At 44.4% G+C, this 13,432-nt stretch overlaps 1 protein-coding gene across 1 annotated transcript; it reads left to right on the forward strand.

Moving 5' to 3' along the window:
- Positions 1–11,511: 11,511 nt before the first annotated feature.
- On the forward strand, positions 11,512–12,540 carry LOC123055454 (cell number regulator 2). Its single transcript, XM_044479475.1, has 3 exons — positions 11,512–11,564; positions 11,979–12,067; positions 12,161–12,540. Exons 1-3 carry the CDS (start codon positions 11,512–11,514, stop codon positions 12,445–12,447), a joined length of 429 nt encoding a protein of 142 aa, XP_044335410.1. The 3' UTR covers positions 12,448–12,540.
- The last annotated feature ends 892 nt before the right edge of the window (positions 12,541–13,432 follow it).

Consider the following 13,432-nt stretch of genomic DNA (forward strand, 5'->3'; position numbering starts at 1 on the left):
ATGATGAACAGCACAATTAAAACAAATAGCATAAAAATATATTTTAAATTCTGAAACTTTGTAGTTTCGGTTATGACCAAATGTTGTAGGCTCTTGCAAATTTTTGTGGCCAAAAGATACCTGAAGAGTTCCCTACACAAAATAACAAAATCTGTGCTTAGATTTTTGTGCATTGTCGAGCAGCATATTTGTTTTGTCTGTTCCGCCCCGCCGAGTGATCCACGTTGAAGATACCATTGGAGCAAGTATAATAAGGTGACATAGGCGGGCTGTAAGACATTAAATATTATATTTTTGCTTACTTGGAGGAGAGAGAAGAGAAGCGGGCTACATATCAACAGCCGGCTGCAGCATGTGCTCCTAGGGACTATGTGAGAGAGTGGAGTGGGCCATGTATCAATAAAATGGTACATGTTTATATCAAACTATTATACTTGCTAACTATAAGGTTGGCTATAGATAATGTAGAATACATATTTATAAATAAGGTTCACATTTCCATGTCTTTTCAACGGTAATATTATTTGAACTTAAACCATATGGAATGTTGGAAACAAATTCTACATGAAAAAGGAGTGGATTTGAAGTAGCTTTCCATAGACATGTCGTTTGTGCCATTCCGATAAACCATTAGAAAATGAGGTAAAAAATACAGTTCTTGTTTTTTAATACGAAAAGCACATTTCTAAAACTGCTCTTAACCCGTGAGGATTCTGCAAAACCGATCAACATGAGAAGTGATCACCTTGTGCACAGCTTTCCAACAGTATATTACATGCTTTGTTCGGACAAAAAAACACAAAAGTTAATGTTTCGTCAGATTCAGTTCAGGTACTAAGGCAGAGACTGTTCGACGCTATTAACATAATACTCCCTCCTTTCCGGTTTTTCCATATTACAAGTCTCATTTTCACTTCTTTCCACCACATGTTCACATTTCAAGGTGCATCAAAATTGATGCATGAGAGGATTAAAAGAAACCAACCATTGTATGTAACATTCCTACTCATTTAGTGGTCATCCATTCATACACTATAATTAACGCAGATTAAAGTTTGAGCAATTTTGTAAACTATGAGATACATTCCTCCACTGACCATCTATCTTGGTTGATGAGATTTCAGATTTAAACCCCATAAACCGGAAATGAGGGAGTAATATTTTGTGAGTAGCAACATAATAGCTCTGACGTGTATTTATTTAAGGACAGTATAACCGAGCCTAAAGCGAGCTCTCTCACGCCATTAGGCTTTGTGGCCGTTCGTTTTGCTGATTTCATCATTCCTGGCCGTCAGATCTACTTGATGTAGCGTCTTGGCCCAACTGTCCTTAGGGGCCGGTACTCTGGAAGAAAAAACCAAGGCCTCTGGTTAATTAGGCCGCTTGAGGCAGCCCATTTCCACTCCGATCTGTCTCTGAATCGCTGCAGCTGTCCCTTGTACGTAAAAACATAAGCGGCCGGTAGGACGCGCGGGACTCGAACAGAGGAGGCGCTCGAGGGAGACCAATCGCGCTAGGAGATCGAGCGCTAGCAAATCCAGCCGAGGCGAGTGAGGAGGCGAGCGAGGAGGCGCGCGAGTGGATCCAGCGCCACACGGGTTCAGCCGATGCGCGCGAGGGGAGCTGGTCCAGTCGATGAGGGAATCCAGCGGACTCGCAGGATGCGGATGAACAAGGGGCCGACCGATCCAGCCGCCGCGGTCGATCCGCCTGCGAAGTGGAAAGGGGGGACGTGGGTGATGATGGCCGGCCGACGCCTCATCTACTGGAAACTGCTCGTAATCATACTTCAGTTTCTATGCACGCATTCATGGCGATTGATGTGCCAATCCTTCCGGTGCCGAGAGTGGTACGTCTATATATTCTTCCTCCCACACTGTTCGCTCATCCTCTCTAGCTTCCGGTGCCGATTGGGCATCATGCTCTGGTAGGGTTCCTTCTATTTCTTTTTGTTTCTTGTATGATTCATTTTTGTGCGAAGCAAGTAGATTATCCTCTTATGCCAAAAATTGTGTGTACAGGTGACGTTCATACTAGCTGTGCTCGATTGATTTCATTTTGGAGCATGGCACTGGAATTGTTTTTGCTTAGCAGTTGCGTGCGCCACAACGGCATTGGTCGCCAGCATCAAGCTGCCAGGTAATTCCTTGCATCCAGGCCGCCGTTGCTCCGGACAAGTTCTGCTGCCCAAGTGTGAGACATTCCTCAACGCCTCTCTGCTGCAATCGCTTATCAAATTTGAAGTTGCCCCGAGACAAATTGGAAGATACAAGGAAGTTCTGTGCTCTCAGGCATCCCTCAGTTTAGCACGAACACAATTTTTATATATGTATCATTCACACCATTGTATCATTAATTATTGTGTTGTCAATAGGGGCAATAATATGGAGGACTAAGATGCAGGAGGCATCCCTGGAGAGTGGAGATGCATGAGGAAGCATTGATACAGTGAGAGATAAGACCTCAACTAGGATCATGTAAGGCAGCAGAGATCAACACCAAATCCGATAATAAAATATTATATGTTTATTTCTAATCAGGTTTTGGTTCTAAACTTCAGATTGGTTTTGGAAAAGGGTTCCTACTGCTGCTGGTGCAAGATCAATGTTACGAAGTGGTACGAAATCAAAACAAAAGATCATTACTTCCATTAAGAATAGACAAGTTCAGAAGGGACAAACTATTTACTTCAGAGAATCCCCTTTTCATCCTCCAAATCAGTGAGTTTGTGTTTTCAAATGATTTTGTCCACTTGCATACCAGGTTACTTTACCAAATGCAGTGACAAAATTGTCCGTAGTGGAGTCGAGGAAGAGGCGGGAGGAGTGCAAGTAGTGGTGGGTTAAGACAGTACCGACTGATGTTTCGCCAGCTCAAGGCCATCCCCCGGCGACGTCCTCCATAACTAGGATCCACTCATTGCCACCTAGGCATCTACCTCTGCTGCGAACAATGATATGCATAATCACCATTTTGGGTCTGTTCAGTTTTCTACATGGTAATAATTTTATTACTAAAACATGGAGTATTTGGTTGCATTCTATGTATTTGTTTTTGGTAGGAAAGCTCTGGTAGATGTGGTCCATTCCGTACTTAACATCGTATAAATGATTCTATATTTTTATCCTGATTAACCAACTGTTGAGGAGTTCAGCATGGTTTGTTAGATTTCTGAAAAAACATGTCAGATGACTAGCTTTGAGAATATGAAACATAAATAATTGGTACTTCTGTATCGTCAAGCTAGCTCCAAGTGTAGGTGTTATGTCATCTCATGCCATGACATCCATTCTTTGTTAAATTAGGTGATGTTATTGTCCACAATGGTGAGACTTGTATCATCTTTCAGTCTATTATTTAGTTCGCCAAAGTGCAGGGAGTTCGCCCAACAACATCATATGGGATAGGTACAATACAATTGCAACTTGAAATCAGTAAGACTACCATTGTCTTAGGATGATGCATGACCATGATCATTTGTTTGTACTTCAAATTACTACTTTCATTCTCTTCTTATTATTTACTTTTTTGTGTAATTGAATTTTTCTAGGTCTGGGTTAGATTAAATATCTTGGTGCTGATGATGTCATCGTAGGAAGAAGAATGTCAATAGGTTTGATAACCTGCATTTCCCACGTTGTTGTCCTAAAACACTTCTGTTTTTTTTGTAGGGTCTTCAACACTCATTTGAGAAAGCAAACATTTAGCAACTTCAATACTTCGTATCTCCGTATATTTGCGTAAGATCCTGTCATCCTGTTGGGGAAACAGATGGGTCCGGCAACGCGCGCCATTATATCTCTGCATTGATTCTTTTCACTTAAATCTTTCTAACCGCCCCTCCTTGCATATTGACATGTCCATTGGTATAAAAATTAGTGACATCGACTAATCAATAATAACATCAGATATTTCAGATAACAAGACATAAGTGAATGGGTGCAAGGAGAGGGAAAACAAGATCATTGACCAGATCAAGGGTCAATGATCTACAAGTCAGTACAAGTCATCTCAAACATCATGACATCAGTACAACAAGCGTAGTCCTGGATCCAAGAAATGGACTCGGATCTTGATACACATAATACTAAGAAGATGGCTAACTTGACAAAGATGACAGTTACGTTAAATGATGAATATTTGGTCTGCCTACATGAATATTTGGTTTGCCTACCTGATGGTTCAGAAGTTTTTCACTGGAAATAGGAATTCAGTTCTTCCATGTCTATATATTTGTAGAAATTACTATCATTCTACTTGAAAAATAGACGGGCGCAGCAACGCGCGCCATTCATTATCTATTATATATAATAGTAATAAAGTAGTTCCAACATTAATAGAATGTCAACCGCAAAAAATAAAATAAAATAGTAGAATGTAATATGTCAGAGTATAACACACAAGTATATCTCATTTTGTCACTATTTAAACAAGCGCCTTGCTACAGTGGATGCATAACACCTTGATTAGCGCAACACCTAGTTATGTCCAACAAGTAGCTCCATGCAAAACCGTTAGTTTCAGCCACGACATTCTGCCGAGCAGAGTATCGATGAGACCAAGAAGTGATGGTGGAATTAGATCCATGCACAAACCTCACGTCAGTTTTAGCCACAACATTATGCCAATCAGAGCATGCATGAGACCATGAAGTGATGCTGGAATTAATGGGCCCTTTTGGTCTTAGCACAACTGAATTCGGCACACATGAATTTCAGAGAATGAGAGTGGAGGTTGTGTAGAGTTTATTCTCACTCCGCCCATGAACAACGGTTTGCGCCATCTTATAAGGGGAGCTCTCATGCTCCCTTTGGATAACCATGCTACGTTACACCACCCATGGATTCATACAGCGCGTGTGCTCGCAAATATAGCCGCGACTTAGAGCTAGGCGTGTGTGGCGTAGAAAAATCAATATCATCATTCACTTTTTACGAGTAGTGATATTCTTTTTGGAGCATCATCTAGTAGGTAACAATAGACAAAGTCAAGCCGCCAACAAGTCAACCCTGAAACTGCAAATCATACATGAACATGGATTCCAAACACATGGAATTGTTTGGGTTTCAATGACGGGAATAAGTGAGGGAAACATGATTCTAAATGTAACATAACAGAGCACCCCAATCAGATGGTTTTCTAGCGGAATTTTACGAGTCTACATGCACATTCCAGAAACCACACAGATTAGATAATCGGGACAAGCCATCATGCTTCATGACAACCTCCTGCCGCCAGTGCAATTGAAAAACGGTGAGTTGGAGAATAGTGGATCTCTGCCAGGTGAACCTGCCTGGCTTGGAAATATGTGGTTTTCTTTTTTGGCAGGAGGTATATATTCAGGTCAGTGCGCTAGCTACCTAGTACTTCCTTTGTTTTTTTTTTGCGGGGCTAGTACTTCCTTTGTTTAAACTTATAGTACAAAGTTGAGACACTTATTTCGAGACGGAGAGAGTAGTACTCTCTCCGTTTTTATTTACTCTGCATATTAGAGTTGATTGAAGTCAAACTTCATAAAGTTTGACCAAGTTTATAGAAAAGAATATAAATATTTACGATATCAAATCTATATGATGCGAAAGTACATTCAATAATGAATCTAATGATATTGATTTGTTATCGTATATGTTAATATTTTTGTCTATAAACTTTGTCAAAGTTTATAAAGCTTGACTTTGACCAAATCTAATATGTGGAGTAAATAAAAACGGAGGGAGTAGCTAGGGCACGCAGTGGACGTGTGGCTCTGTCGTTGGATCTTTGTGCGTGCATAGGCAATCAGATTCTCATTTGATTGTGGATTTTGCCTACCAAATTCACCCTGCAAAGGAAAAAGTAGTCTTACTTCTTTGGCCACCTAGTACCGATCAATCTGGTCCATAGGATCTGCTGGTTGGACGGACTACATTTGCTCATCGTCCCTGTCATGAAATACCTCTTTTCTGAAGTGACCCCACGCACTAACCGTTGGTGTCACCTGGTCACACGTCCATGGTTCACCCTAGCTACCAGCAAGCTAGCGGACTGGCCGAATAGTTTTCGACGTCGACGGCGACTCCGCACTACGATATAGTGCGTAGAGTCGCATCAGCAGAATCATCAGGTAATGCCACGGCTGCATGTCGGACTGGAGAATGCTAGCCCGTGACAGCTGACGTTTGTGGCAACGTGACCGTGGGAAAATTTCACTGGGCGTGAAAGACAAAACTTTTTCGGCTAGGCAGCCAATTTTCCCGAAACCGTGTACCCCTCCCAACCCCTTCGTACGTCATGTTCCTGTCGCCACACCCATCCTCGTGGCACCCCGACCTGAAGTTCCATCCTCGAGCTATGCAGTAACGCTCGTTCTTCTACAAAATCGTCGCCACCCTACATCTTTCCAACCGCCGCCAGCTTCCCTCCATGCCACCTCACCATTCTCCCATCAGAGTTGTCGCCTCTACCTGGCCCCGGAACCACCACCAAGATCCTCGGCATCCCTTGATGTCATTGTTGCATCTCTTAACTACTAGAAATAATTTGTCATCTCCATCCACACACTTTGTTAGCACCCCCCTACCACAAAGCAGTTGTTACCGCCCGAAGCACGACGTCGTTGTTATCCTCCTCTGGAGCACCCGTCATCGCGTCGTGCCTTTGTAATTCTGTACTGCTGCTCCGGCAGTTTTTTGGGCAATATATTCAGGTGGGGAGCTCCCCCCCCCCCCCCCCCCCCCCCCCCCCCCCCCCGCGTGATTCTCAAAAAAAAAAAATTTAAAGTCCTCGCTGTGCTATCCTACCAGAGGACTCCATACACCTCTTCCTCGCCTGCCCCGTTGCCAACCGTGTTTGGCAACGACTTGGCATCCTACCTCAAGCAGAAGGCATCATCGACCTTTGGGACGCGCCGATTCCTCACCGTCTGCCACACAAGGCCTGGCCTCTTATTCTCATGTCTCTTCTCTGGAAGATATGGGCTGCGAGAAATGATATGTTGTTTAGGAACATTGATCAACGTTCTGTAATAACCCTCAGAGCCCTCATAGCTGACCTAGACCTTTGGTCACATTGTCTCATGGATACATGTGACAAGGAGGACGTCTCCTCGTGGCGGTCCTACCTCTCTGCACGCTGCGTCGTGCCTTTGTAATTTTGTACTGCTGCTCCGGCAGTTTTTTGGGCAATATATTCAGGTGGGGAGCTCCCCCCCCCCCCCCCCCCTTGATTCTCAAAAAAAATGAAGCTACATCTTTTCTTTAAACGTTGAAGGTACATCTAGGCAAGGTCACTATTCTTCCCCGTTTTTCTTCAATCTATGCAACACTTATGAGAAAACATGTCTTTACCCTCTCTTCCATAAATATATAATACACATATTTGTGCGTATTTAGAAAGAAAAAATATGAATTAAAAAATATATCACACAAGACGAAAAAATGCTTAACACTTTCAACAGGATAAAACATGATGCCCCCGAGTTAAATGCACAGAACTACCACAATCATGTCACAATTAGCGGAAAACCACCACTTTACGATTTGTGACATTTCTCACCGAATCGAAATCCTGACAGTGGCAAAAAACACTAAGTAAAAGATGATCTCATTTTGACGTGGCCGATCCCGAGGCAGCAGGCAGCGGTGATGGCGCGATGTTAACGTCCGTTAACGCCATCATTTTTATCTCAGCTCGCGGAATGAGGCCGCTGGCCCGGGCCAGCATGTTCGCTCGTTTTCGTTTACGGGGCTTGTTCGTCAACTGGGCTGGTGCGTTCAGTCTGCTCAATTCAAAACCCAACCAAGAAGTCGTTCTATTCTTCTAAAAAAACAAATGATCGTCCGAGAGATTAATTACCACGTTCGGCTTCTCCTTCCAGAAAACCCCAGTTTCCACATTGCATTCATTCACTCTCCCCTCAGATAACCACTAGCCTCTCCATCCAACTTCCCTCTTCCACTGCCACCACAAGAAAATCTCCATCGCGCAATGGCGCTTGGCCTTGGATGGGACCAGGCTCTGCAGAAGATCTTCGATGGCGACATCACCAAGCTCTCCTATGCGTGGGAGGAGAGCATCTGGTACACCGGCGTTGAAATCCTGAAAAATCATACACGCACTGTGAGGGCATGCGCCAGGCATGAGGAGAGGTCATAAATGTGAGACCTCCACTGCCCACTCATCGAGAACTTGGTCTGGGCGACAAAGGAGGCCAGGGATTCCTCGGATCCATTCCAGCAGTCACGCTGGTACATGTACCAGAACTGCGACCAACTCGGCCTGGACTACGAGCTCGATAGGGTGGTGCCGGTGCTACCTGTCGCTCTGATGGAGATGGATCCGCCATAGATGGAGCAGAAGGTGGAGCCACCGTAGATGGTGCAGCAGGAGGTGGAGACAGGCCCTGTATCCTGGGGTCAGCCCGCCAATCACTCCGTCTTCTCAAGCTGCCACAAGAGTGAGTTTAGCGCAGCACCTAGGTCTTAGTTAGTTTCTGCAGCAAGATCTGAACCAATATATGGGTTCAGTTAGTTTCTAAACTTAATTGTGTCTGAAGAATTATGTGTGCTTTCTATCTGAATGGTGCTATGATATTTATCTATCTAGAGAACCCATTTATATATGAGATCTATCTATCTATCTATGTATCTATCTATCTATCTAAATGTTTGAGTCTCATGAAACTTTATAGTGTGTTTGCGTCTGAACAACCATGTGTGTTTGTGTCTGACGAAACTCCTTTATCTGAATATTGCAAGATAGTAATGTAAATAAATGTCAAACTTTGGTGCTCATATTATCTGAATATTGTAAGATAGTTATGTCTGATGAAACTTTGGTGGTCATATTATCTAAATGTCAAACTTTGGTGCTCTAGGTTTCAATGTAAAGAACAGGTGTAGACTTTCTTCAGTCAGCTTACCATGGATTATATGTGTGCTCTAGGTGTCAATGCAAAGATAAAATGTTATGAAACAGAGAATTCTTCTATTTTGTAGTGTCTCATAGTTTGATTGAATAAAGTCTGAACATTGCAAATCTGAGCATTGCAAGTCTGAATATTGCAAGTTGTCTCTCTCCTAGTTAGTTACACTTGTCTTTAATCAACACAATTCTGAAACCAGTTTGAACAGTAAATTGAGCATACATACTAACACTTCGCACCAGTCAAATCATTTAAAACCATGTACACTGACTCGGTCCTCTGTGGTCAACTTGTCCACTGCACCACTCAACCCAAACTCAACTCATGTACCCACTGCACAACACCCTGCAAATTTCAGAAGTGGCATTTAGTGTTAGTTGCATTGCACAAGAATAATTCAAATGCAAACTACATCTATCAATCAGTAGAGTAACTAACCCTAGAATAATTAATAATTTGATGGCACCCAGTTAGATGAGTACTCTAGTTAGATAGACTGAAACTCTATTTCAGAACCCTAAATTCAGTTAAACGGGACATGTTTCAGTTAGTTCAGAGTCCTAAAATTCAGTCAAAGGAAACATGGACATTTAGTTAATTTAGATTCCTAAATTTAGTACTTCAGTTCGTTCAGTCACAAACAGAAACAACAAGATTAAGTTAACCTAGTACCAACAACAAAATTTGCTAGAATTCCAGCAGACCCTAGTTTCCAAATTTGAAACCCTGAAATTCCAGCAATGCAATTTGCTAATACAAAGAGGCTGGCAACTCACCTAGGGGCTCGACCACCACCGTAAGGGCGCAGGCAACATCTGCCGCCGTCGACAGTGGCGATGGTGAAATACTCTGAAATGAATATGTTGTGGCCGCAACAATCTTCCTCATCACCGCAGGTACCCCCCGCCACACCGGCCAACCACGCTTCACGCTCTGTCCACCATGCCTTGTCCCCGCCACGCCCTCACCGATGGATCCCGAGCCGCCACCGCCGCCATGTCCGCGCGAGAGAGAGAGAAGAGGGAGGGGAGTGGCTGAGGGAGCACTCAGGTTGGGCCAACCCAGTCACTTCGGACAGAGCCGTTAATGGTTGTTAATGGCGTTGGGTTGGGCCAGCCCAGTCACTTCGGACAGAGCCGTCACCGCTGTCGGACCGTGAGGGATCAGCCACGTCAAAACGTGCTCAAAAAATGGCTCAGTGTTTTTTTGCCACCGTCAGAATTTCAAAAAATTAAAACTAGACCAGTAGATGGAGAAGTCCCTACAGATTTTTAATAAAGAAGCAGATGTGAGACCTGTGTAAGAACCGAGGTTCGAACCCACGCCGGCTAGGAGGCAACACTGCACTTAACCACTGAGCTAAGAGCTCATCCACGACCATCAGAATTTTGGTTCGATGTGAAATGTCACAAATTGTAAAGTAGTGGTTTTTTGCTAATCATGACATGAATGTGTAAGGTCTTATGTGAATAATTAATAAAGTGGCTGCATGCATCGTTCAGATGCAGAGGCCGGAGTTCCTCCTCCTTTTCTAAAAAAATGACATGAATGTGGTGGTTCTGTGCATTTAACTCGATGCCTTCACATTTGCGAGGGCCACCTTGCTAGTTTACCCGTTACTTAAAAAAGAACACTGCATTTTTTTGTCGCATTGTATCGATCAATTTGAACCGTCCAATATACTGTTTGGACGGGCTATATTTGCACATGTTCCTAGCATAAAAAAGGCCACGACTTTAACCTTTTGAACGCAAGGCCGTGCCTTGTCTGAAAGTGACTCCACGCACTACTAATGGGGGCAAAATTTCGTGTTTTGACCCTTTTCTGATATCTATTCGAGATCTGACCCTACTTTGAAATTTTTTCGAGATCTGACTCTTTTGCTACCGCCAGGGTCCATAGCGGTAGGGTGTAACAGCCTACCGCCACGGACCTTGACGGTAGGAAGCATCCCAGAATGGCGGTAGCATATACAACCCTACCGCCAAGGTGCTCGGCGGTAGGCACGAGTACGCACTGTGTTCAATACTTAGCAAAATTTCGTGGTAGGGCATGCAACCCTACCGCCAGGGACCTTGGCGGTAGGCAGTTATACCCTACCGCCATGGACCCTGACGATAGCAAAAGGGTCAGATCTCGAAAACTAGGGTCAAATTTCGAATAGGTATTGAAAAAGGGTCGAAACACGAAATTTAGCCACTAATGGGGAGTCGTTGCTGTTGATGTCAACGGAGAGCCTGTAGCGACACGTCGGGTCGGCATCTCTGAAAGAAGATTCCTTGCTAGTAGCTAGGTAGCCAGCGTACCAGCAGAAAGAGACGTCGACGGTGACTCCTTCCTTACTAGTGCGTGGTGAAGCCACGGCCATCGCACTCAAGAGGCGACAGCATGCACAACCCATGACGTTAGCTCGTGACACCTGACATCTGTGGCTGGCGCGCCTGAAAAACAGTCCGGGACGACCCTGCTCCGGCCGTCCTTAAATAGGCGCCCCACCGGACACACGGCCACTCACACAAGTCCGGTCGGTGAGCTCCTTTCTGCAGGTAGTCCGGCGAGCTCTTACAAACCGCAAGTCTCTCCCAGCACCGGCGGCAAGGCACGTCCCCATGGCGTCGTGGTCCACCGGCCTCTGCGGCTGCTTCCACGACGCTCGGCGGCTGTAAGCTTATAACTTCATCCCTCCCTCCCACCCTACTGATCAAGTAGAGAAACAGGACACTGCTATATATGGTGCTTGTGATGAGCAGCACAAAGTGGTTTTTCAAACACACACGTTGGTTCATTACGCGGCGGTAAATCTGGTTATCGACCGGTAACCGGACGTCCGGACCTCACTGCTAGTGCTACCCCACGGTAAAAGCAGATACCGAGCAAAACAATGTTTTCTTTTTTGCAAATTTTAAATTTAAATGCCAAACTTGTACTCCCTCCGTCCCATAATGCAAGATGTTTTTCCAAGCTATAGTAGTTCAAAATTTGAATTTAAACACTAGACCTGTAGTAGTAAGTAGTTCAAATATCGTAGCATCGATCTCTCATAATGTAAGATAAGTAGTCTTGGCGTAGTGGTAAGACCGTACCTTGCTGCAGGCTGCCTGACCTTCTTCTGCCCGTGCGTTGCCTTCGGGAGGATCGCCGAGATCGTCGATAAGGGGGCGACATGTGAGTTTTTAATTTCTATATCTTTTTAAATTTCTGTCTCTGCACTTGATAGTAGCCGAAGGAGGAGTAACTCACTACCTACTCACTTCCCAGCATGCTGTGCGAGCGGGACGCTGTACATGCTGCTGGCCATGACGACGGGGATAGGCACCAGCTTCTACTCCTGCTGCTACCGTGCCAAGCTGCGGGAGGAGCACGGGCTCGCGGAGAAGCCCTGCGGCGACTGCTGCGTCCACTTCTTCTGCGGCCTCTGCGGCCTCTCCCAGGAGTACCACGAGCTCAAGAACCGCGGCTTCGACATGAGCGCGGGATGGGAAGCCAATGCGGAGAGGATGGGGAAGACCGCCGCGCCCTATGTGAACTCCGGGATGACTCGTTAGTCGATCCAAATGCAGTGCACACTTCTATTCAAGTAGTCAACATGCAGCTTCTATTCTAGTCTTGTTTCTTGTGATCCCTGTAATATGTGTTAGTGAACCCTCAAAATCAAAATAAAAAGTGTGCAAGTGTGTTTTCCTATTGCAAGACGTTTTTCGTCTAGCCTGCCACCTCACACCATGTGGCATGTAGTTTATGTGCAACTTATAACAAGATGTATTATCATAACTTTGTGTGGAATAATAGACACATACTCCCGGCCGGTAATGAGTGAAATCATGTTACTGTATCCGTGAATGCTAGCTTAAGTCTTCAATGCAGTTAATGGGTGTTGTGACCGCATATTTGTATAGACGACTTGACTTGGACATTGACATGAAAGCCTCTGAAGGATTGAAAATTGTGGATCTTGTCGGATGCGTAAGACCGGCTAACTGAATAAAGACCCATTCTAAGCTTAAAAGCGAGGAAGTTTTGGGACCCAAAGTTCCATATTTGAGCGCCATAGGTGCAAAAATGTATGTTGTGAATTGCACCAGGCCCAACAGTGTGTTCACGGTAAATCTGCCAGCCAAGTATAGTGTGGACCCAACTCGAAGACAACTCGTGCGACCTGACAAGGGGTTTTCTCAAGTGGTGTTTTGACGAGGCAACAAGTGCAACTAGATGTATGCATGCAATGCACTGTTTTCCCCATCCCTTTTCTTATATTGGGTTTTCGTATGGCGTTTTCAACAAGGCATGTGGGTTTGAAAGTAAACGCCGGGGGAGGGGGTTAAAAAAAATTAACCGTTGCATGTTACTCAACCAATTTCTATGAGTGAGAGAAACATTAATTAGCGTCATTATTAGTATGTCATGAAACCTTTGCAACATATCGAAAGGTTAAATATAGGCTTATCACTAAAATGCCCATGGTGGGCTAGGCTATAAAAAGCCATGAGATGGAGAGTTTTTATAAGTTGAATTGAGTTCACAAGAGAAGAC

Source organism: Triticum aestivum, chromosome 2D, assembly GCF_018294505.1.
Source record: "Triticum aestivum cultivar Chinese Spring chromosome 2D, IWGSC CS RefSeq v2.1, whole genome shotgun sequence".
NCBI classification, from domain to species: Eukaryota; Viridiplantae; Streptophyta; class Magnoliopsida; order Poales; family Poaceae; genus Triticum; species Triticum aestivum.

What these genes read in the sequence shown, in the direction of transcription:
- LOC123055454 (XM_044479475.1), top strand. Translation starts at nt 11,512, where the DNA reads ATGGCGTCGTGGTCCACCGGCCTCTGCGGCTGCTTCCACGACGCTCGG. An exon ending in TTCCACGACGCTCGGCGGCT is followed by an intron (nt 11,565 to 11,978) that starts GTAAGCTTATAA and finishes CGTAGTGGTAAG; the next exon opens with ACCGTACCTTGCTGCAGGCT. An exon ending in CGTCGATAAGGGGGCGACAT is followed by an intron (nt 12,068 to 12,160) that starts GTGAGTTTTTAA and finishes CTCACTTCCCAG; the next exon opens with CATGCTGTGCGAGCGGGACG.